This window comes from Anolis carolinensis, chromosome 5 (assembly GCF_035594765.1).
Source record: "Anolis carolinensis isolate JA03-04 chromosome 5, rAnoCar3.1.pri, whole genome shotgun sequence".
In the NCBI taxonomy this organism is placed as follows: domain Eukaryota; kingdom Metazoa; phylum Chordata; class Lepidosauria; order Squamata; family Dactyloidae; genus Anolis; species Anolis carolinensis.
This window is the reverse complement of record NC_085845.1, coordinates 161687617-161714275: the sequence shown is the minus strand read 5'-3', so window position 1 is coordinate 161714275 and position 26659 is coordinate 161687617. Positions and strand designations below refer to the sequence as shown.

Genomic DNA, 26659 nt, shown 5'->3' with positions numbered 1-26659 from the left:
CCCTCCAGGTATTTTGGACTTCAACTCCCAGAAATCCCAGCCATTTTACCAAATGTTAGGAATCGTGGGAGTGGAGGTCCAAAGCACTTGGAGAGCTGAAGTTTGCCCATGCAATCATTATATGACAGTGTAAATCCAGCCTTGTGTTGCTGCCTTGTCTACACTAACATATAATCCAGTTCTGAATTATATAATCTGAATTCAGAAACTGGATTATATGGCAGTAATAAATAGGGCCTAAAATGTCTGTTTTTTGTATAACGAAGAAGAATATTCTGATGTTGTGAATGTGTTGTAAAAAGGAAATCTTTTCCAGTTTGCCTCAGGATTAATTTATTTTTCTTCTGTTAGAGATTCAAGTCTGGACAATGGCGAGAAATCATAGAGAATCTTCAGTGGATGGGTGAATCCATCCAATTTCTTGTGCCAGCTTCAGTGGACTGAATGAATTAGCAGGATTTATTCAATTTTTGTCTTATCGTTTATTACTTGAGTGTATGGGTCTATTTTAAATGGGAATTGCAGGTGGATTTAGGTCTGAATATTCATAGGGGAAATTTGATAGATACTATCCATTTATGATTGGCATGGGGGCTTCTTCAAGAGCCTAAGATGCTCAAGCAGCAAGTGGGGGAACACAGAATTTATCATATTTCAAAATCATTTTCATAAGGGCTGTGCTATACAAAGTCTTTGTCTTAGCGTCACAGGAATGAAGATGAGAGAGATGAATTACGGACCTCACAATTTAGAAAATGTACTATAAGTCAGTTGTTTGGATACATTTTTGATAGTGTGTGCCAAAATTATGTTTTAGTATGGAACTCGTTAAATGCGGACAGTAGTAGCCATTTTAAAACTGTTAAATGTCTCTTCTCTTTAGAGAAATAAATGTTAGAGGATATAGGATAGTGTGACATGTGTCTCTAATGAAATAATATTATAAGTAGCTTTTCATGTTAGAGGATTTCTCCTCCTCCCATCCATTTCCTCTTTCTATTTTGAGCATAGCATTCTGTATCAATTAAACAGTATTCTTTCCAGAAAGAAAGAAAAAAGAAAGAAAGAAAGAAAGAAAGAAAGAAAGAAAGAAAGAAAGAAAGAAAGAAAGAAAGAAAGAGAAAATTATTTGTTACTTCGATCTCCCACAGTAGATATGCACAAATACATCATTCAAATGTAAATGTTTATTAGATGCATATGTCTGGTCTAGTAACATGCATATTTTGGTTGTTTGTTTTGGGTTTTTGATCTTGGTTTGTTTAAAATAAATAGAATGCAAATGGAAACTGGGACAGCAATACAAGTCATACAGGGTAGAGGGGGATATGGTGATGGCAGGATCCCGTGCCATCATAAAAGAGGGAGAGAAAGACATTTAATACCTATCTCACCTTCTAGTCATCCTGCCAGCCTGGGAAACTTGGAGAGTGAGCCACCCATGAAACTTCACTTTGCTCTTAAGTAATGCCCAGTCAGTGAAAAATAAGACACATACCATCTATGATCTCATCAAAGATGAGGGAGCTGACCTAGCATAGAATCATAGAGTTGGAAGAGACCACACGGGCCATCTAGTCCAACCCTGTTCCATGCAGTAACAGCACAATCAAAATATCCCTGACAGATGCATCACTGAAATTTGACTGGGAAATGATAGTGCTCCAACTTGAACCCAGGCCCTCCCAGCTGGATACTGTGTCATTGAGCAAGTGAGGGAAAGTGGGTGGTGAGGGGGGGGGGGTATCTATGGTCTATAAAGACAATCTAAACCTGACCAGATTATCTACTAGGGAGCTGAATCATATTGAGTGTATGTACCTGAATCTGAAAACCAGGGATAGACTAGGGATTGTCCATTTCACTGCCTAACAGACTCCCTGGCAGGCCCCATGGAACTGGTCTCAGAGTAGTTGGAGTTCTCCAGACTTTTGCTTCTGGGTGACTTCAACATACCACTGGAGGCCATTTGTCTGGTGTAGCTCAGGAGTTCATGGTATCTATGACAAACATGGGCCTATTCCAATTGGTCGATATGATTTTCAGCTCGGAACATACGGATCTGTGGGATGAGGAACCAATACATCTGAGTTCACTTTCTGGTCAGGCCTAGTATCAAAGGTCACTTTCTGGTCAGGCCTAGTATCAACTACAACCTACCCTGCAGGAGTGGAAGACCTACTAAAATAGCCTGCCCTCAAAGGTTAATGGATCCTTTGAGATTCCAGGAGGCCTTAGAGTGTTCTATGGCTGGTATCACTGACAATCCTGTTGAAACCCTGGTCAATAAATAGAATCAAAATCTAACCAGGGCTATTGACACAATCCCTCCTAACCATCCTCTCATATTGATGTTACTAACCAGGCTCCCTGGTATACAGAGACTTTCAGGGCCCATCCAGACACAGATCTTCGCATGTCTGTATGTCCCTGCAATCAGAAATCACGGATTTTTTAAAATCTGGGTATGTTCCCAGTTTTAAGATGTTTGCTCCTGATTGGTCAGTTCCTAAAAGGAAGGTGACACTTGAGTAGAAGGCAAAACCTTTGTCCTGGAAAGAGGAACTTTGTCCTTATCCTGTTTAATGAAGTTTGTTGTACCACGTCTTGAGCCATCAGGAGATATGGGTAATACATAAAATGTATTATTATTATTATTATTATTATTATTATTATTATTATTATTATTATATCCTGCTTTTAGCCAAAGCTGCTGGAAGAACTCCACAGCTAGCCAGTTGAGTGACTGCTGTTTCAAAATATAAAATAGCACAGCCTATACAAGATAACACAGACATGTTGCTACCTTCTTTTTGCAATAACCAGGATTACATATATTTTGTGCTTTTATTTTAAAAACTTAGGTGACATCAAAAGAGAAGCGTGAAAAAATTATCAGTTCAATCGCATAGATGAAAAATGTTTGATTGGTGAAATAGGTCTAGAATGCCATATTATAAAGCACACAACAGATATTTTTCTCCATTGTACCATCATTCTGTGCCATTGAGCAGTAGTTCCCAACCTTTGGTCCTCCTGGTGTTTTGGACTTCAGCTTTCACAATTCCTAACAGCTGGTAAGCTGGATGGGATTTTGGGAATTGAAGTCCCAAACAACTAGAAGACCAAAGGTTGAGAATCGCTACCATAGAGTAAGCTCACCACTTTTCAGGAGTTATGGATACAGAACTCTAGTGAAAGTGAAAACTTCAAATAAAAAATCGCTTTTTTACTTGAGAGAACACCTCTCTAGGAGTCCTCCAGAGGAAGTTGAGCATAGTACTGGAGGACCTGAGAAATAATCTGTCGAGGAATCTCTTAAGTCCTCAAGGCAACTATATGATCACAACATTCATTGAAAAATTTGACCTGGAATAATAATTCCTAGAGAGAGCATATTAGCCAAAGCTGCAAATAATCATCAAACCAGATAAAATGAAGGAAATATATTTACAAGAACTTTAATGGAAACATATAGTTAGGTTTCCCTCCCTGCAAGCTCTCAGGGAATCTTCTGCCATATTCTTATACATGGGAATAAATTCCAATTTGTTGTAGGAAAGGATGATATATATTTTCAAGTGTCACTAGTAAATAGAGCATCAATAAGCATATATATGTCTGTCCTACTATCCCTGGAGTATAAAATCGCTTTTAAAAAATCAGAGGCAATAAAACAAAAAAGGAAGGTAGGACAATAGACAGAAAGTAAGTAAGAGGCAAGTAACATCAATCCCACAGTGCTACTTTCAACACTTGCTCCTCTGTGATTTTTTGGGGGTCCAGACTTTGGCCATGAGGTCCTCCAGTAGCTGTGTCACATTTCGTAATGCTTAACACTCCATAAGGATTTAGGTAATTCATTACCAGCTCTAGGTATCTTAGATAAAGAGCTTATTACTCCTCTCACAATTCTGTTGAAGATGGGAAGATTACCCATGCTTAATAAGATTAGTCTCAATTACTTATTTATCCACTTCCAGGCAAGTTAGCTTTTTGGTCTCTCTGGATTACAATGTTTCCATCAGTGTGTCACTAAAGATAAGTATTCCTTACTGAACAGGAAATGCCCTGTAAGTTCGACCTTAGTTCTCTGTGTTAGGCTGGGTTCTGTGGTAAAGGAAAGTAGCGAAATGAATATGATAGTTATGTTAAAGTATTTGGGTGTTTTGGCTTTTGTTTTGTTTTGTTTTTTGCCTACATATCTATGACACTATTGGAATATTAGAATGTAACCCGAAATTGAAGTTGTCCCTTTGTCTGAAAGATGTTCTTTTGCCTTGTCCTGTGTGCTTGTTGGCACTGGAAGTAATCTAAGGTGGTCACATAAAAAAGACAACAGGAGCTGTTGTAACTTTAATAGTTGTTTAGATAATGTCAGTAGGTGTAACTTGATTGTCAGTTAATAAAAGCATAGGAGCCCTGTCCTCTTTTTCTTAAGGCAGACATATCCCTGGGGTGAGTTTACCCTTTGCCATAGCTTTTGTCCTTGTTTTTCATTGTCTCCTTGTTTTATTTTGTAATGGATATTATTATTTATTGTATTGCTTATTGTATTGTGATGTGCTGTTCTTTTATATGCTGTTTATATTGTATTCTTTTGGGCATGGCCAAAGTCCCCGTTGGGGAGATGGTGGCGCGGTATAAATAAAGTATTATTATTATTATTATTATTATTATTATTTGGTGCAAGTGAATGGTGAAAGGAGCTAACACTTATGAAGCCTGAAGCATGTTCCCTTTATCTTTATCGTCTTGGTAGAGATAATTATTACTATATCATCAAAAGACATGCAATGTGAGGTGAAATTTGTTGCAGAGTGGTAAAAGAGATCGGGGACCAAGGGAATTGAATTTACATTGTGCAATTATTTTGTGCATCATATTTTCACAAAATAATTGTCACCTGTCTATGCTTCCCCTCAACAATTCTTTGGGTAAAACATTGGTTCAGAGCTCAGAACTTCAAAGCGTTAATGAATATTGAGCCTGCTGTGTTTGTCTTGCAACCACCATTATGACAAGTGTGGCATACATGAATAAGCAATGAAGATGTATATTTCTAGGACTACTCCATGAAATACTGAATGAATTTCAAATCATTCTGAGGCTGGATCTAATCTGCCATATAATCCAGTTCAAAGAAATAATCTGGATTCAGAAATTGGATTATATGGCAGTGTAGATGGGGCCTCAGTTGATTGAACTACTGACATATTTGGGGAACATGGCTTGATGTTCTGTATTGATTTCAGTGATGTATCTTTAGTTTCAGATACTTTTTGAATTAAATCTTCCAAGAATCCTACAACCAGTATGGCCATATGCCATACTGGATAAGTGATTATGAAAAATTGAGTTTTCTCCCTCAAAATAACATTTACAAGCTATGATTTCACAACATGGTCTGTGTCTGATACCTGCAGCATTTCTGTTTGAAATTCAAGTTGGTGTAACCATTTAAATATTTTAAAAATATTCCTCAGCAGTATGGATCATGATTTTGGTCCTAAGTTCCGTCTCTGGCATCTTCAGATAAGACTTGGAAAAACTCTTCCCTTAAACTTTGGAGAGCCATAATCTGTCAATGTGGACAATGTTAGACCTTGAAAGGCCAATGGCTTGGTTGGCTGAAAGGCATCTCTCAATGTTCCTTACATAGATAAACAGAAGGAAGTGCATAATATTGTGTCAGAGTGGTGCAGTGATTTGTTGCAGTTCCCACAGACTCCTCTCTGAAGTCCCCCCTCCCTTGGGAACCCTCAAATAAATACTCCCTCTCTTTTCTTTTGAACTGACTGGCTTGGAGCCTTGGAAGAGAGTGACTTCTTATTCAAAGTTGGGCAAGAATTTTCCTGAGACCAAAAATAAAATAAAATAAGTTTGTTTCCATCAGGCTTTTTTACAATAACAATGGAGAGACGAGGCACAGAAAAGATAGAAAGACTGGAAGAGCAGATTGCAAAATGAACATGATGTCTGCACTTCAGATTTTGCCATTTTCATTTTCACGTATGAAGTACAAACAGTTTTATTTTTGAACTTACATTACATCTAAATAAATCTAGATAAATAAAGGATGAGATTTTCACACCAAGCCCTGTTCTGAGTTTGGGAGAGAAGGAAAAACTTTAAAAACAACTCTTACTTGGTATTCTTCCAAAGAGTTCTTTCTTTAAAAAAAACAAAAAAAAACCCTACTTCCTTTTAATGTTTTGTTAGTCCCATTCTGTTCAGTTGACCCAAGTGATGACTTCAGTTATATTTCAGTCTTTCGTCTGTTATAAAGCCAGATGCATTTCAACATATATTTTTAATCAGTGGGCAAGTATATGTCCAAGTTCTCCATTGTCTCCCTCAACCATGAAACAGCTTGAAAGAGTAAACATTGCCCTGGGAAAGGAGAGATATTAGTCCTGGTTTCTTGAGAATTGGTTTATTCTTTTAAAGTTTGGTCTTTCCTCCTTTCAAGGACTTCAGTATGATTGTCACTCTTAAAGAATATGATTTGTATTTCCAATTGTATATGGTATATTTATTTATATGTAGAATATTTTTGTATATTTTAAGTTGTTTAATAATTTTATAAATTTATATCTTGATATATATCTACTTTCATATCCTAACTTGTTTGTCAATTTCCACTGGGTGTAAATCAGGTTATATTTTCCCTTTTCTGTTTCAGTAAGTAAAGTACATCTGAACATCATCTGTTTAACACCAGATGATTTTAAGTTATGGAAGGGCAGATTTTGATTAGGAATTAGAAGGAACTTCCTGACAGCAAGAATGGCGCAATAATGGCACCAATTGTCCAGAGCAGTGTTTCTCAAACTCTGCTTCTCAAGGTGTTTTGAATTTCAATTCCCAGAAATCCCAGCCAGCTTACCAGCTGTTAGGAATTGTGCGAGCTGAAGCCCAAAACATCTGGAGGAGCACAGTTTGAGAAACACCGGTCTATTCTACTCTAGACCTCTTCAAAAAGTGGGGTATTCTACTCTAGACCTCTTCAAAAAGAAGCTGGACAGCTGCTATAGCTGGAGATCCTGAACTGGGGCAAGGGGAGGTTCAACAGCATCTGAAACCCCTTCCAACTTTATGATTACAAGGATGTAGATGGTGGGGCATTCCAGAACAAATTAACTTGCAACTTATATCATGCCTATCCTCATTGGACATGACGTAGACATGGGCAGACTTTGGCCTTCCAAGTGTTTGGGACTTCAGCTTCCACAATTCCTAACAGCCGGTAAGTTGGCTAGGATTTCTGGGAGTTGAAATCCAAAAACACCTGGAGGGCTGAAGTTTGCCTGTGCCTGATGCAGACTGACATCCAGAAATACTTAGAGCAACACAAGTTGCCTACTAATGATGCCTCACTTACGACCTCATCAGATAGTCAGGCTGAACCCATCATGTGATGCGGGGCTACCTCCGGCAGGGCTTCATCCCGACAGTGCAAGCCCTGAGGATATGAGTGACTACCTGTATCTTCATTGAAGAAGCCGGGGACAGCCTGGAAGGAAGTCGGGAACATCCGGATGGCAGCCCACGACCAACCATGGTAATGGGCTGAAGCTGGGTCCTGCTCCACTGTTTCCCCTACTGTCCCTGGCTTCTGGACCTCCATCTGTTGAGGTCCAGAGTCAGTACCATTTAATGCAGGGCTGTGAAACCTGTTGTTCGACTATATCTCTCCTTATCCCTTGTCATCCGTCATACTGATTAAATCTGATGTAAGCTGAAGTCCAATCTTATCAACTTCACCTTCCCCCAATGGTTCTAGTAGATAGGCTTTGTTGATTAGGGTGTTGAATTAGGATAATGGAGATGCTCTAAGGGTGGACCAAAATGGCTGCCTCTGTCCCTCCAGTTTGCTATGTCTTGTAGGACATTTCTTCACAACCAGGCAAGTCTCAAAATGAAAAAGAAGGCCATCCTTCATGAACACTGCTGCTTAAAATTCATTTCTAACGGTTACTGAGTGATCTTTGGACTAGTTACTACCTCTCCAATTAGCTTCCTGTAATAGGGAATGGAAAAAGTCATCTTGGAGGAAATGTGGGATAAAAATATAACATTCAGTCTATGATCCTATACATTTTTAGTATAGCATAAACGTACACCACAGCGTAGAGCAGGCATGGGAAAACTTTGGGCCTACAGGTGTTTTGGACTTCAACTCCCACAATTCCTAACAGCTTGTTAGGAATTGTGGGAATTGAAGTCCAAAACACTTGGAAGCTCAAAGTTTGCCCATGCCTTGCCTACTGCCTACTAATGCATCGACTTATTCAAAAAGTATCAAAAGGATATAAATGAATGGCCGCAATACAAGTTGTGCTTCAACCATCTCTAGCAATGTGTTTTCATTACATCCTTTCAAAAGACCCTGAGACAAATTCTGAGGTGCTCTGCTCACATGTGCTATTGTAATAAAGCATAATGTTCTTTGACCTTTTTCTCCATACAGAGCTGGAGAAAAATGACATTCTTGTGACTAATGGTCTGGCTACTGTGGGAAAGCAGTTTTACTCACTCTAATGGCTTGGATGCTCCAGGAGCAGTCTCTGACTTTTCATAAACTCCATGACCACAATTTTTCTTTGGGATACTTGATTTAGTAGTACCAAAAAAGAGAGGCCATATCATTCATGAACGTTTATTGTCACTGACAAATATGATTACAATATCTGTACTATTTCAATATATCAGTGTATTCAGCCAAAATTAAGATGATGGTAAATTAAATGAAACAGTTGCTGCTTTAGAATTTATGTGTTCCATTCCAGCTATTGAGCTGAATGATATAGACCAGAGTAAAAACAAGATATTATTCTTGGTTTTACATATGTAATATGATCTGAAGCCATGTGTTGAACTTAGTAGAAACATTTATAATAGTGGAAGTGAAGAAGCCCCAAACAGAGTTTGGTAGATCTTTGGAAGGCTTCATATGCTTTCTTTTCTGTTTTACCATGTAATTGTACCTCTTTCTTTCCCCTATCGCATTCCACCTCATAGACTTTATCTGGCATATCCAGGATGACTGTAATATTTAGCTTTATGGAGTTGCATCCAATAATTGTTTCTTTGGTTATCTTTGGTCTTTTTGTTTCATACAAAGGACCAATTCATAAAGTCAGATTATTCTACACGCAAGTGCATTTTGATATCCCTCTGAAGCAATTTGCTAGCTCGAAAATATAATATCCTTTGGCCCATCCAGATGTACAATGTCAAGAATTTAACAGGATTTTTTAAAATGTAGAAATACAGTAAAATCCTGACACACACACACACACACACACACACACACACACACACACACACACACACATATATATATATATATATATATATATATATATATATATATTCTTCCTAGAGTTTTTCTTTTAAACCTTTGATATATATCAAACACTGTAGAGTGATTATTGAGCTGTAGAAGGATTATTGTAATTAGTTATGGAATAATGGAATAATAATGTTAGTTTTGGTCTGAATTAGCATTGGCAGAAATACTTGGAATGTTTTGGATTAAAAATACATTATAATACATTGTAGGGCCTTTACAACTTTCAATTAGGTGTGAATTTTTGGCTACACAATAGATTTAATACCCACTGCTTTTCCTCAACAGAATTCTGTTCGCAATTTGTGTGTCTTATTTGATTATGATATAACTACACAAATTGTTATGACTGGTATTGAAAGGTCCACTTCTAATTGTACATAATATAAGGCACTTTTACCTTAAATACGGGCTTTGTGCAGAGTGTGGAAACATTACCTTTTCAGATTGCAAGTTCCAGAATCCCCTAATCTGCCTATGCATGCATCCAGAAAAGTTTTATTCAGGCTCTGGCTTCACCTGTAAGAAAAGAATGGCCAGAATGCAAAGAAAACAGCAATGCAGTCTTCCAATTCAGAAATTAAAGCCAGATGTGCATCATAATGTTGAGGTTTTGTAATAACTTGGCAATACTAAAGAAGACAACTGCAATGTGTTGAACAGAAAATCAAAACGATATGTCAGTAATATGAATAATATTTGAAGAAAAAATGATTTTATGATTTATGTTGTCCAAGTTGTTTGTCATGTTAGCCAGGTCTACTTTTTCAGTGTTAGGCAAGACATGTGCAAGAGGATGCTTGAAAAAGGATATAAGATATTCAGATAAATGCATTGTCTTTTTTGTTTGTTTGTTTGTGTGTACACTGACACACGTACATAGGAGTAAACTTGTAGGACTTAACACCTTGAATAGGCACACATATGATAGCATAGTCTACTTGGTTGCATAAACACCATCAGCTCAAGTGTCAAGTTCTGTCATGGCTGAAACTGGGAGCCTGTGAGTTTGTGTGCAGCTTCTGCTTGTGGGTCATAGAAATATGTCTTTGACATGTGCCCTTGCTACTTAATATCGCCGAGCCCTGTTCTAACTCACTCCACTAGGTTTGGGTTTTTGGGTCTTCTTGAAGAGGAAGACCATTCATCTTGTTATTTTCTGCTCTTAGTCTTTAGATATCCACAGTAACTCCAAACATAGTATCCTTCCTTCATGTGGAACTTCTGAAAGTGATCAAGTGCTTTGATTTTTTTTTCAGGATTTCCTAACACAGTGGTTCTCAACCTGTGGGTCCCCAGGTGTTTTGGCCTACAACTCCCAGAAATCCCAATCAGTTTACCAGCTGTAAAGATTTCTGGGAGTTGAAGGCCAAAACATCTGTGGACCCACAGATTGAGAACCACGTAGAGTTTCCCACATATAGCTGACGATCTCCACTTCACAGTGTTATTCTCCTTGTGTAGGGCTAACACAACCTCATCATTACCTCTTTGGCATGTCTGACTATAATTCAAGTTTTCTTGGGCCTGTTTCTATATTCCTCTATTTTCTTCAGACCCAGTTTCTAGCTTGCTTTTGGATCCTGCCTCTTCGATTGCTCTGTGATTCAGACTGCTGCCATGTCTCTGCCTCCTGGCTTCTGATTTACAATCATGTCAGTTGTATAGCTTTATCCTGTAGCTCCAGAATTCTGGCTGCTGCTTATCCCATTCTCTGAAGGTTACACTTTCATAGTGGAAGACTGTGATGATGTTCTCACAACCAAACTTGCATCCTCTTAAGTCTGTCCCAGTTTTTATGTCAACCCAAATTTGACATGGCAAAGATTTGCCCCAACCCTCACTCTCCATCATCCTGATATATTTCTGTGGCTCAGGACTTCTGCATGAATGTCCATCTGTATGAAGGCTGAAATTGTGGGATTTGTTCCCTTCCTGAGTATTATTACCAGCTGTGATAGTCTAGCACTTTATCATGTATTTTCTGACAGGAAATGAGTTATGGAAAAATACTTTTCATTGACAAGTTACAAATGTTATGGCAAAATTTACAGCTTAAATTGTAGGACAACTTTCCAGTGCTTGGTGTCAGTAGCCCAAATATCTGTCATGATGTGCAGTCAATAATTATGTACTTAATCAGCTTGCTTAATACACAGACAATGCATTTTATTCATTTGTAATTGCCATTATTTTACAGTGGCATATTCCACAAAAACTGTGGGTAGGATTTTAATATTAGTCTACATCTTGAGTTGTACTTGTAATTTTATTGGATGCAAATTGTACTTTGATTAAATGTTTTAAGATTGAGGTTTTACCATTTTTATTGAAGTTTTGTACTTTTGCATTATCATTCTTACTAAGCATTCTTCAACTATTAGGATGGGTAGAATAATAATAATCATCATCATCATCGTCATCGTCATCATCATCGTCATCTTTATTTATGCCCCTCCATCATCTCCCATAGGAACACAGGGCGAAAATAACACACAAGGTAACACACAGTGATGCCATAGAACACATAAAATGCAATGCAACAACATATAAAATCAATAACACACTTCAATAAATAAATAAATATTAAAATAAAATAAAACAAACACAAAACAAAAACATCAATAACACATTACATAAAACCAAACATATAAAATTAACGAAAGCAACCTCTATTTAATAGGGTTAGTAAATTATGGCTATAGCCATGATTAAAAGAGCCATACAACGATCTATAATCACCATACTATTCTGAATATACAAAATCTACTCAAATTTGGGAAACTTCGTTGGGTTGGCTGGTTAGTATTTGGATGGAAGACTAGCAGGAATATGCCAGGCACAACTAAGAGAGAATCTTATCTGTCAGAATTCACCATACAAGTATAGACAGACCAAGAATCATAATTCTAAAAATAAAACTAGTTGATGTCAAGTTAATCAATTACTCTGGAACAGTTTTAGTGGTTGTTGGTTCATTCTTGCTATTCTAGTTTCAAATAATAATAATAATAATAATAATAATAATAATAATAATAATAATAATAATAATAATACTTAGGCATATATATTGAAAATTCATAGTATGTAATTGCATATCTTATCTCAGTAGTTCTTGCTGTAAGCTTTAAAACCAGTTATAATTTAATTGCTCATTTATTAATTGTTACATTTTCATTTTGACTTTACTTAAATGAGTTTAGAGAATGTATATAGAACTTCTCTCTGCTTTATTCTTGCAGTGATGATGTAGGATAGGACAGGCTGGGACAGAGAAAATGTGCCTGGATCTCCAAATCTCATTCCACACATTTTGTAGCACTGCACCAACTTAGTTATAGCTAACATGATAATAACACTAGAGTGAGCCAAAATTGAGAGATAGGTCAAATGAAGTGTCCTGAGGAAGCTTGAATTCTCATTAATTGAACAAATTGTGGTGAGCTGTGGGTTTATGTTTTCCTCCCTCCCTCACCTGTTTTGTAGTCATGATGAGGACACCATTAGCTGCAAGTTTCAACAAACCATTAGGCATCACAATTATTGACAGATGCTAAGTCCTGCCTTAGTTTTCACCAAACCACAGTTCCCATAGTATGAGAGAACCATGAGCCCCAGGATCCTTAAAGACAGGCCCAAAATGTGGGACCTGTCTCACTTTTACCAAATGATGCCTCAAGTAAAAGCTAATTAATCTGGAGAAAACTGGAAAGATATTGACCTTAAATTAAGCTCTGGATCTTTCCAGGTGTGGGGCCTGTGGGTCAGTCCCCACAACAATCCAGTTCTTCAGGTTCCTGGAGCCTGATGGAGTAGAAGCCCAGCCCCCCATTTTCTTCTTCTGCAGCTCCTGAAATTCCCCATGTTCTGATTTGATCTATATCGGTTGTGAAATTTCTGTTGTATTTTGCCTTTTTCTGAGTATAGAGTCAAGAGAAGTGATTAAAGTTTGCTATATTTAAAAATATTTTATTTTGCAAAATGACAACAAAGTGTTTAGAAATACAGGAATTCATAAATTTGATTTTATTTGGCTTTAGTTGTTGCAGCCATACATTCCATTACCTTGTATCAGCTTCTGTGCAAATCATGTTATAATTGCCTTGGAAGTACAAATCTGATTTTGAAAAGATTGTTAGGGAAAATATGTCATCCTACATGTCTTAATTCCATAAGCACCTTTGGACTGCTTCTTTAAAATAATCTAATTGTGTTGTTTTTAACAACTTTGATTAATGGTGACCTCATGAATGAGAGATGTCCAGGTCACCCTGTCACCAACCGCCCTGCTCAGATCTTGCAGACATAGGCCCCTTCTACACTGCTATATAATCCAGATTATCAAAGCAGATAATCCACATGAGTCTACACTGCCACATAATGCAGTTCAAAGTAGATAATCTGGATTTTATATGGCAGTGTAGAAGGGGCCTCAGAGCTGTGGTTCCTTTGATTGAACCTATCCATCTCAGTGTGGTCTTCTTTTTTTCCTCCTGCCATCTACTTACAAAGCATTAGTATATTTTCTAGTGAGACATCATTATTTTTGTTTTCCTTAATGTTTAGTTGTATACTTGCCTTTGCACTTTTTCCTTGACTTTCTCAGTAATCATTCCAAGTCTTTACTATTTACTGCCCGTATTGTGGTGTCATCTGCATATTTTGAATTGTTGATGTCCCTTCTTCCAATTTTATGCCTCTTTCTTTGGAGTCTAATCATATTTTATGTGTAATACATTCAGCATATAAGTCAAACAGATAGGTTGATAAAATACAATACTGCCTGACCTCCTTGCTGATTGAAAACCATTTTATGTTTTCATCTTCTAAGAGTAGCCTCTCACATCCTTGCTTAATTTTAGTAGCCAGAAAGGCCTCACTGTGAAGTATGATGCTCATTTAGTCCTTATCGAACAAATATTCTCTCTGTTTTACAGACTTGGATTATCACTTGCTTTTATCTTCAACTGCTCCTGCTTCATCCTCTTGTCAAGACCCAAAGTCCCTGTGGGAATCCTGTGACGGATGATGTGAATGACATTGCAAAACTGGTAAGTGGCTTTTCTTTTAATTTCCTCTCCAAATACAAAACAGTGGTAGATGGAGGGGAAGAGACATTCTGGGGAAATACAATCACTGATGTTCTTCTTGACTTACATAGATTGGTGATGCATTCACAAAATTTGTAATGTTATACAGCATGCAGGACAGTACTTTAGTACTTCCTGTTCAGCTCAAGGTTTATTTCAACAGCAAATAATCTCAAATGTCCTTGGTGTATTTTCTTTAGACAGCTATTATGCTTATCTGTGAATTCACATAAGTGCTACTTTTAGCTTTGCTCTCAAACACATGGTAGACTTGTCAACTCTGACATATGGTGACACAATTCTAAGGTTTCTCTTAGCAAGATTTATTTAGATAAGAGTTTCCTTTGCCTTTCTCTTAGAGAGTGTGACTTGTCCATATCTACCAAATTTCCATGGCTTATTTCTAAGAACCCTAGTCCAGCACTCAAAGCATTACACTAAACTGACTTTTACTTTAGCTCATTCTCTTGAAACTCATGCAAATACACTGTAATGTATTTTATTGCATATATATTGGGAATTATTGATCAGAAAATAACCTGGCTGTGGTTTCACATATTAGAGAAGGAAAACTATGTTTCACTTTAAAATGGATAGTGTCCTTTCCTGTTTGCCTTTTATACACAGTGAGTTTCAAGGGAATGTGCATATGTCTAATTTATCCATCTTATCAAAACAAAATAGCAGAATATCAGAAAGCTATTTCTGTTGACTAGCCCTATGTTATAATATCCTCAAGTTGCATGTTATATCCTCAAGTAGAGATTAAAGACTTCATTTTGAGCCACCAGCATCACCACACATTGTGGCGAATCTGGTGGTGCCCGGAAGCGGGTGTGGAAAACCCATTGCCCCGCATTGCCCGGCTTCCCCCGTAGATTCCAGTGTAACACGGGAAGCCTCCCATATTGCCACCATGGCAGCATACACCAGTTCTTGTTTAGTTTTTTGACTGAGCCCTGCCAGAATTAGCTGTATGTCGTGGGATGGGAGTTGAAGGGCTCAGTTGCATAACAAAAGAGGAAATTGCATTGCTGCCAAGAATTGCATTGCATTGCTGCCGAGAATTGTGGGTACAGAGGTTGGCCACATATTCAGCCTGGAGATCTTAGAGATTATTAGAGAAAACATACTAGTCAAGTCTACAAGTCCATAAATCATCAAATTTGCAAAAGTTAAACTCAAAATATGTAGAGTTAACTGTATTTTTGTTGACAGAATGGAAAGAAGTAGACAGTTATCATGTAGCCTAAAGTACAGACTACACATAAACATATTTTCTGCACTCTTATGGAAATGCAATTTTGTCAACAAACTGCGCTATAGAAGTTACCCTATGCCCTTATTGAGCAAAGTTTTCTATATTTGTGTACCAAATTAACTAGACTTTTTTATGATGCAGCCTCACATCAAAAAGTTCACTAAGGCTGACCCTGCTAACTATTCCTTGCACATATCTTAGCTGATATAGGACTCATGTCTTTGTCAGCTGTCAGGGAATACTGAGGAGCTGACAAGTCTAGATCCAGCCATCACAGTAATGACCTTGGAAGTGCACAGTTGAGTAGCTCTTCTATCAGACTTCGGTCTTCCTCAAATCTGACTCTGTTAAGAGGTGTAGTACTCAAATATGTTTTCACCAAGTAGATAGCTAGATTGTCATTGTTGCACTTACCTTTCACTTTGTTAATAGATCTCATCTTCTTGTGATCTGAGCTAATTTCTCAGGTCCTCAAGTCAAGAGGAGAAATCTTAGGGCAAAAGAACTGCCCTGAAAATTATTTTTTTTCAAAAAACAACAAAGTTCTCCTGGCTTCCGTTGCTCCATGCTGCATCAAACTGGCTGCTGTAGACTCCAGAGATCTCTCTTCCCTGTCTTATTTTATCCCACTCTTTAAACTTGTTCTTTTTAAAATAGAATAACATTTTCTGAGCCCCGAGCCTTGTGACATCATCTTTATGTTTCAGTAAAATTTGGGTGTGAAATTTGCAGTGTGAAATGTCATGGCTGGGATGCTCCTGATCTGACAACCTATATACTTTTGAATTTTTTTCTCTTGTGAAAATTCATAGACTAGGAAGTTTATAAAGTAAGTTGTCCTTCATAGTGTGGACGACAGATCTACACATGATAAAGCATTGATCCATGTGTGATTTTTTTTTTTGAATTACAAAGAATATTTGTAAGAACATTGGCCCAAGCAATGGAGTTCTGTAGTGCTGGAAAGTGGAGTACTCAGGATGATATGACTACCACACTCCCATCTGTTGAGTTGTAATAGGACACCCACAGGAGTACCTGTTTCTGCTCCTTGCACTATCTCTAACTAGTGGGAGAGGGCTTTTCATGTTATTCTGTAGAGTCCTGCTCACTTCCATCTCAGAGCTCCATTGCTTGGCATGGCGGATTGACTTTTAATAATTGTTTCAGTGAGACTTCTGGTCATGCCAGAGTTATCACAATTGCAGATGTTTCTATGAACCAGTTACGAATATATGTGTTTAACAATGACATCACAGCTCCCTGATGGGATGTCTGTTATGATCTTCACAGTTTTTCTTTAAGATGTAGGTACATGAGCATGGCGGACTTCAGATGAAATGGATGTAGATGACAACTAAGTATTGGCTACCATGCACAAGATGTCTAACATTGAGTTGTTTTCTGTTCAGAAGTTATTGAAACATTCTTACTCCTTGAATCTATAGTCTTGGCCACTTATGTTTTTTTAACTGTGCGTGAAAAGTGCTTGACAGGCTTTGAAGCCAGTAGAGTAGATTGTATACATAATGCATGCCAATTCTTGTAGTGCTCCTTGATCTGGAACAAATTTAATCTTGCAGTGACCTTTCTTAAAGGAATATACAGTTGCTGACATTGCTAAGTATCAAGTCACGCCCGCCTAGCATACAGAATATGAAAAGCAGTACCTTCACTTTTGTTTGTTGCATGGTTCAGTTCCAAAATCAATGCATTTAGATTATTATACAGTATAAGTTATGAATGAGTCTTTTTGCCACACTTTACAGTATGAGTTATGAATGAGTCTTTTTGCCACACACTTAATATCTTTGTTCTTCCCTCCATGCAAACTAGCAAAGCAAAATGTTTTTCATTATTGTTTCCCATTTTGACCAAACCTGAAAATACAGTAAATAGCTTCACAGTAAGCCAGAATATTAAACCATGGTTTTAAAATTGTTCCAACACTCTAATCCTTGATTTTTTCAGTGTAAACAAAATGAGAATCTATCAATGAGGTTTGTTTGATGACTTTCACAAAGAGGTTGTGTGTTCAACCAAAGAATTACAAAGATATGAGATCTGTGTGTGTGTCAATACAATATACTGATAGTGCATTTACAGAAGGAAGTAATTGTGAATATATTAACATAGCTTTGAAAATGACACCAACTATTCAACTCATGATGGCTTTATTTCAATCTTACAATAGAAAGTCGGCAATATCTTTCACTTTTCCTTTTCCAGACTTCTATTGTGGTAAGAAAATATATAGGGCACTTGTACGTAGTAATCCAGAGTGTAAGTAGGGGTTTTAAAACCCCAAAACAATCCTTCCAGGGCATCCACATTAGAATCATAGAATCATAGAATAGTAGAGTTGAAAGAGACCTCATGGGCCATCCAGTCCAACCCCCTGCCAAGAAGCAGGAAATCGCATTCAAAGCACCCCCGACAGATGGCCATCCAGCCTCTGCTTAAAAGCTTCCAAAGAAGGAGCCTCCACCACAGCCCGGGGGAGAGAGTTCCACTGCCGAACAGCCCTCACAGTGAGGATGTTGTTCCTGATGTTCAGGTGGAATCTCCTTTCCTGTAGTTTGAAGCCATTGTTCCACGTCCTAGTCTGCAGGGCAGCAGAAAACAAGCTTGCTCCTTCCTCCCTATGACTTCCCCTCACATATTTGTACATGGCTATCATGTCTCCTCTCAGCCTTCTCTTCTGCAGGCTAAACATGCCCAGTTCTTTAAGCCTCTCCTCATAGGGCTTGTTCTCCAGACCTTTGATCATTTTAGTTGCCCTCCTCTGGACACATTCCAGCTTGTCAACATCTCCCTTCAACTGTGGTGCCCAGAATTGGACGCAGTATTCCAGGTGTGGTCTGACCAAGGCAGAATAGAGGGGTAGCATGACTTCCCTGGATCTAGATGCTATACCCCTATTGATGCAGGCCAGAATCCCATTGGCTTTCTTAGCAGCCGCATCACATTGCTGGCTCATGTTTAACTTGTTGTCCACAAAGACTCCAAGATCTTTTTCACATGTACTGCTGTCTAGCCAGGCGTCCCCCATTCTGTATCTTTGCATTCCATTTTTTCTGCTGAAATAAAGTATCTTGCATTTATCCCTGTTGAACTTCATTTTGTGAGTTTCGGCCCATTTATTAATCCAGAGCTCTCCGATTGGTGGGACATCCTCTGGAAGTTTTCTACTGCACCTTCCCTACATAGGTGTGGGGATGCACTGCAGCACATATGCAGAGTGCAAGGATTTTAAAAATGTTTTAAGTTTTAAAATGCTGTTATACACTGGTGCCGTCCACACCAGCACACCGCATGGAAATCTAGCAAAGTCTTATGTTTCCGTGTGCCTGGGATATAATGGGCTCCGTCACAGTGCATTTCCCCACCAAAACTGTGCTTTCTTTGGACCTTTTTAAACATAGGCTTTCCCTGTTTAATGTGGTTCTGCCCTGATAATGGGCTTGTGTCATTTGACACCCCCTCCTTATAATTCACTTCATTGTGGATTATAAGGCTTGTATAGATGGGGCTCAGGGCTGGTTTATCCTATGAGGCCGGTTAAGCTGCGGCCTCGGCCGCACGCCGCTAGGGGGCGCTGTCGACGCCTCGACAGCGCCCCGTAGCGCTGCCACTGCCGCCACGCCTCGCCAAACAGCAAAGCGCTGAAGTTGCTGGATGCAGCCGCAGATCGGCTGGGCGATCTGCGCCTGCGTCCAGCAACTTAGGGCAGCTAGACCAGGGAGCACTGGGCGGGAGGCTGGGCACCATCAGGGCGGTGCCCCGCTGTCAGACCCGAGGCAGCGGGGCACCAAGAACCATACACGGAGGCCAATCTCTATCTAATATCTTTATTAAGTAAATATATAAAAGCAATAAAAACAAGTGAAGAATATAGTTCAGAGGCAGACCTTTCAAATAAGGTCAAATATAGTCCAAAAATGTATTGTCCAATAAATGATATTAGAGTTCAAAGTTTTAATCCAAAACCGAAACACACACTATTGCCAAGCAATAGTGTGGGGAAATGCCAGAGTCTTAGGAGTCCAAGGTAGCTTGACAACAAGGCTGGATACAATCTTGATTCTTTAACAAGGTCCGTGACTAGGAACAAGGCAACCAGTGATTCTTGGAACGAGATCCGTGGTTAAAAACAAGGCAAGGCAAATCTTGAATACTTGATCCGGGAAGCAAGGAACTGGGGTTGCGAAGTCCACACACGATCTCACTCCTGAAGCTGCTCTGGTGACTCCGCAAAGATTCTCCCGTGTCAGGCACCTATATTGGGGTCTCGTTTTCCCGCCAACAACCTCTTTCCCTAGAGAACAGGAAGCGAAACCCAACTTTGTCCAGATGCAAGACTCCTTAGAATTTCCCAAGGGAAGCAGGTCTAATCAGCCTGTTGTTTGGCAGTGATTCGTAAACTCCTGCGATTTTGTTCCCTCACTCCTCTGTCTGCAGCATAGGACTCTCTCCTATGGAACGGAGGAGAGGAATGCCCAAGGTCTGTTTTACTGAGTTCTTGGGTACAAACATCAACATCCAGCAGGTGAAAAGATTCCGGCTCTTGTTGAACCGGCGAAAACCCCATGTTTTCGTCTTCATCTGCCACGATGGCACTAGAAACAGGACTACAAGGCCCATGAGGCATCACACCCGCCTCCCGCCCAGCGTGCCCTGGCCCCGCCTCCCATGCTGCATGGGAGGCGGGGCCAGGAGACGCTGGGCAGGAGGCGGGGCCAGGGCGTGGGAGGCAGGGCCCGCCGGCACCGTGGGAGGCGTGGCCATGTGCCTCACGCGACACATGGCCACGCCTCCCACGGTGCCGGCGGGGGGGGGGCGCACTTTTCCCCACCCCCACTTAATATTTTAAATTTTCTCCGGCCGGCCCTGATGGGGCTGTTGGGGTAATGGGTTGGCTCTAGATACTTAATCATGCTTAGAGTAGACATGATGAAATGAATAAAATTTGAGTTAATAGAGATAAACTTATATCATTGATTTCAGAGAATGTATTCTGGGCATGACTAAGCTGGGATCAACCTTCTGCTTAAGTTTAAATTGGTTACATGCAGATTCCAGATTTGTTTATGGATAAATAAAAACTATCTCTTTCTAAAACTTAAATAAAAATCAAGAAAAAACTTTTAAAATCACCACATATTTTTTATTTAGAAATCAACGTTTAAGAAGTGGCTAACACATTTTATAAAAGTTTCATGGTTTAGTGACCATTTTAGAAAACACATATTTCTAAAATATTGTAAAAACTTTCCTTGTGCTGCTCAGAAGTTTCACAAATATAGGTGAACATTTCTTTCTAGACTCTTTGTCCTGTATTTAACTTAATGGACCACTTACTTGTTAGAGATGTTTTAATCCTATAAAGAAACTAAGTCAGTGGGGGTTTTATATCCATTACTGTATTAAGGATCTTACAGCTTGGAAGGTCCCACTGTCCACCTGTCTGTAGGAATCTTGTTAGCAGTAGAGGGTCTAAATTAGCTTCTCATAATTTGATTAGTATTCCTGAAACTGGACATCTATCAAGAAAAAAATGCTTCCTTAGAAAAGGGCTTTTGAAACCCTGAAAAAAAGAAAAATATTATCTTTCTAAAGAAAGTGATCCTTGTATCTATATGAGATCTGAGTTTTTGAATCCAACTCTGGCAAATAGAAAACTTTTTAAAATGAGTTCATAAATTAGGGATATAATTACTTACTATTTTCTTCTCAAAAGAAGCAATTAATCATTTTATTGCTGCAAAAAAATCTTCAAAAAATAATTGAAATTTACAATTTACTCTGCACAAATCTTGCATTTGGTTGTTTTACAGAGGGAAATATCATTTTATATGGAAAATGAAACATTTTCTGCACAAGACATTATTTCTGAAAAAGAAAATGATGTTTCCATAACAGAAATTGCAATTTGCTGTGCAAACAATTATGTTCAAATTTTGTATCAAGTAAGTCTTCAATTACAACTTTTCCAGGACAAAGAAACATGGTCTTTTTGTGCAAAACAACCAGGTGGGAATTCAGCACAGAATAAGGTCCAAGTAAGATTCTCATCAGCCCAGTATTTTTCTTGGCAGGGTTTCTTGGCACTCAAGAAACATAAATATTTTGAAACACTCTTTCCATCCCAAATGTTGATATGGGTAAAGATACTTTTATTTTTGATAATCTTGCTTCCATTTGCAAATGATACATCCATAAGTAGTAATATTCATCTTGTTTCTGAAAATCTAGACTAGAGTATAGTGATCTCACTGAACTCAGTATGTTAGGGTTGGAGAAATTTTGAATCTTCAATGTTTTGTACTACAGTCCTCATGATCCCTTATCACTGATCATGAGAACTGAAATCCAAAAAATCTGAAGGGCTGAAGGTTCTCCAACACAGTGGAATGGATATAAGAATGCTTTCATGGCCGGGATCACAGGGTTGTTGTATGTGTTTTGGGCTGTGTGGCCATGTTCCAGAAGTATTCTCTCCTGCCGTTTTGCCCACATCTATGGCAGGCATCCTCAGAGGTTATGAGGCATGGATAAACTGAATGGTCCTTAAAAAGACCATTCTCTTAAGAATGGTCTATATAAGAATGGTCCTTAAAGAGAGATCAAGGTGAGGTATTGATGACCTTCCTTAAAAGCAAAACACAACTGAGACGTCAGATGCAACAGGTGTTAATATATATTCACTCACTTCATTGAAAAGGAGAGTGCATTGGATGCAAATGCATTTGTTTTGGAACAAACATACCTTACTGTTTGCATATGAAAATGGCAAATTGTATTTACGGCAATCATATGAGAGTCTGAAAGAGTAGATCAAATTAAATCTCATCTAAATAAATAGAACAGTATAAATAAATAAATGCCAGTTCCAAATGTTCTTGCACATTAGAAATTAAAAGGCAAACGGAATGGCAGATTGGCATATTACAATCCTGTTAGCTCTCTTTTTAGACAAGTATTGAATGACACTGTCCCGTATCATGTGATTAAATTACGGCTTTATTTAAAAGAGAATAACAAAATAACTTTTAACGTCCTTTGCTGTCTGTAGGTTGGAAATCTTCCAAATGATTATATGATAGCCCTTAAATATGTCCGGAAGATGGATACGTTGGTAAGTACAGCTACTTGATCTATTCTTCATAACCTAATCAAGGGACACACAAACAATTCTTGCATACTGATTTTATGAAATGCAAACCTCCTTTTTAAAAAAAATTAATAAAAAGAGGTCTTTCAAAACCTCTTTACAAAAGGTACAAACCAACCAGAGTTGAGCACTGTTAAAACCTTCTCTATTATTTTCATTTGATTTAACCATAAATCTTTCTTGTTAAAATTCAACAGAATAAATTTTGGTTTGATTGTACCCAATATTTTTTCTTTAATTGTAAAATGCAATAAATTATGCTTAGAATAGAAACACAGAGAACAATATAGATTTTTACTGTATAAATGATTTATCCTAGATCATATTATACAATGACTTTGGCATAGGAGTGGAAAAGCAAGTGTATAATTATCAGTTCCATGTAGGACATTGCCAGACATAAAGAGGCGAACAGCAGTTTTAATTGCAATAATTATTACTATTATCACCTTAATGAAAGCACACAGTAATCAAAAGTAAATTTTATTTCTCTGACACATATTGCTTGCTTTATTGTTTTCTTGCATATATTTGTAGTTCTTCAACTGCAAGATAACAATTCATCTTCTTTCTGGAACTGTATTTTATGTTCTAAAGAATACATGTTTACAACTTTGGACTAAAATGCAATTCTGCCTGTCCTGTTTAGAGCTGTGTGCTTAAAGAAACCTTGGCTGCAAGGTTTTTGCTCACCAGTATTAAAGCAATCCCCTAACCAACTTTATAATACAAAAAACTTGGATTAAATTGAAAGCATATTTTTCTGTGTTAATCTATGACAGCCCTATCCCTGTCTTGGGTTCCACATTCACATAATGAGAACAATCAGATATGTATTTCAGCCCATCAATGGTTGCTAGTTGTTTTGTTCCAGTCTTCTGTTAAGGTACTAATTTTAACTTTAAAGACCTATAGTATGTGGTTTGATGTCTAGCTGCAAATATTGCCTCTCTAATGATGTATCCCTGCCCCCATGCTAACATCTGAGAGAGAAGACCTTCTTGAAAATGCCATAATTCCCTCTCACCCACCCATCCACCCCAATGTTAAGGGATCAACTTGCCTGCTTTTAAGAACTTTTGGAAGGTGCATATATTTTCTTTCTGACCTTTATTTATTTGTGATCATTTCAATAATACTAATTGATTAAATTGATTTAGTTTGTTGGATTATTGACAGGTCTTAGAGAAATTAAAATTTCCCAGCCAGCATAACTTATAGATTTATTCTTAAATTCATATTCAAGAGCTTTCAGATCTTCTTGTTGTCTGTCAACTTATGGTGACCCCATGAATTTCATAGGATCTTCTTAAGCAATACTAACCAGGTCTGCCTGGACCCAGCTTCCAAGATCAAATGGAATCTGGTGTCTTCAGGTATTTAGGAGGCTATAAATCTATCATGTTTTGCCTTTCTCCATATAATTATCTGATTATTATCATGCCTTCATAATTAAAAAAAGAAATTGTGTGTTTTTGTACCTGCAGAAGAGTTTTCTTACACTGATATTATATTAATCATAAAGGAAGAATGTTGGGACTAGACTGCTTTATTTGGACCATTAATAACATTAGTCAGAATGCCTATTAATAGAAATAGTCTCTCATAAATTCCATGAATGCACTTGTCACTTTCATACCAACCTGACTGCACAGTTCTACATTTGTTTTAATGAATAAGAAAATAAAAACTGCATTACCAGTATTCTGACAGTATTCTCCATTGAAACTCCACTTGAATTCCTACCTATTTAGCGGAAATCAATACATTTAGAAAGAGGGAAGTGGAACATGAGCAATAACATAGCTTTCAATGAGTCTAACAAATACATAGCTTTTACACTTGATATCACAAAAATATTCAAAATAAAAACATGGTCGCAATACAGATTTTTAATATACAGCCAGTAAAACTATAAAGTATAGTATCTCACACATTTCTATTGGCCAGAGCACCCAGTATTTCTTGTTTTGTTTTTTTAATTAAAAACATATATGCAGACTCTGGAAATGTTTTTGAAACCTAATTAATTGCCTAATGAAATCCATTTGCTGGATGGAAGAGTAATAAAAATGGTTCTGTGTATGTGAATGGTTAGTTGAGTGAATGAGAGACAGAAACAGCCAGACAGCACAATGGAGATAGGTATATTTTCACAAGCAAGTGATGAGAAGAATAGGGTGGATACATTGTGCCAAAGTTGTGTAGGTGTTTAAAAGATTCTTGTAAGCACTGTCAGTTCTAGACTTTATGGGGAACCTGCACAAAATGTTTCATTGGGTTGTACCCCTTCCCATTGACACTCTCTCACTATCTTTTCATCTGGTATCAGTTGATACTTCCTATTAGAAACAGAGTAAGAACATGATAGGTAAAGGTAAAGGCTTCCCCTGACTTTAAGTCCAGTCATGTCTGACTCTAGGGGTTGGTGCTCATCTCCATTTCTAAGCCGAAGAGCCGGTGTTGTCCGTAGACACCTCCAAGGTCATGTGGCCGGCATGACTTCATGGAGCGCCGTTACCTTCCTGCTGGAGCGGTACCTATTGATCTACTCACATTGGCATGTTTTCGAACTGCTAGGTTGGCAGGAGCTGGAGCTAACAGTGGCCGCTCACGTCGCTCCCGGGGTTTGAACCTGGGACCTTTCGGTCTCCAGCTCAGTGCTTTAACGCACTTCGCCATTAGGGCTCCTTAAGAACATGATATGCAGAATGAATTGTTCCTTCTTCCATGCACTATATACCACTCAGTTTGTTAGAAGAGCGTAGCTGAGCAAGACATGGCAGCAGGAGGAGGTATAACAGGTCTGGAAAGTTCCAGAACTGGCAATGGATTGGGGTGCAGGAAGCAGCAGGTGCCCAACAGTCATGACCTCTGGTGTTGATCCTGCTGCTAAGAGACCTCCTCCCGGAACCTAGCATTTGAGCTTCAGCATCTATTATTGGCATTTCATCACTTATACCTGGGACACATTACACTTTACTGAAGTGAAGGATTAATTCAACAGTTCTTTCCCCCCTTTCCCACTTTTCTTTCCATTTTAAAAACTTTTTGTCCTTCTTCCCCTTCCAACAAAGAGTCAGATATTTCAAAGGGAAGGAGAAGACTAATATATAATGGTACACCATTAACAACAGGTGTACATGTGTAAGAATTTCAAATGCAAATGCCCAGTAAATACACATAATGTTCACTGAACCAATCAAAAAGATAGTTGATGGCGTAATTGTATTTAGGGTTCATTTAGCTGGCAAATGCAGAATCATGCCTTTTCAGGTTGGTCCTTCTGCTCCCTTTGTCTCTCAAATTACTTCATTCATCCACTTTGGCTACTCAGTTTTAGCCAGAAGTGATACTTAATAATTGGTTTTTGTAAAGCCCTGATTGTTTCCAGCATTTTTGCTAGTTTTTTATATGATTGCAATTTGAATTTTGCTCTCAGTTTGTGCTCAATACAATTTTGTCGCCAACTGCCCTTATCACAACACCGTCCTTCCATTCTCTGATATAGCTCCACTGCATCAAGACAACTGTTTGCTGTTGTTTGTTTCATTTTCAAGATCAACATGTTCCATCACAATTATTATTAAGGCATTCAATGAAGATGGAACTCACAAAGCCTTGCATATATGGCCAACCTAATGAATATCAACTGATCAAGATGTTGCATTGCTAATAATACAGCATAACAGGGAAATGATTTAAAGATCTAGTTTTGATCTGATTTCTGACCATCAGACATATATATTTAGTGAGTATCCTCTCATGGAAAGCATTTT

At 38.1% G+C, this 26659-nt stretch overlaps 1 protein-coding gene across 1 annotated transcript in view; it reads left to right on the top strand.

Moving 5' to 3' along the window:
- The window catches only part of kitlg (KIT ligand), a 73284-nt gene that overhangs the window by 29268 nt on the left and 17357 nt on the right, over positions 1 to 26659 (top strand). Inside the window, exons 2-3 of the mRNA XM_008110890.3 lie at positions 14293 to 14406; positions 22782 to 22844. Of these exons, the coding sequence (XP_008109097.1) occupies positions 14293 to 14406; positions 22782 to 22844 (177 nt within the window). The remainder of the gene's footprint in view (positions 1 to 14292; positions 14407 to 22781; positions 22845 to 26659) is intronic.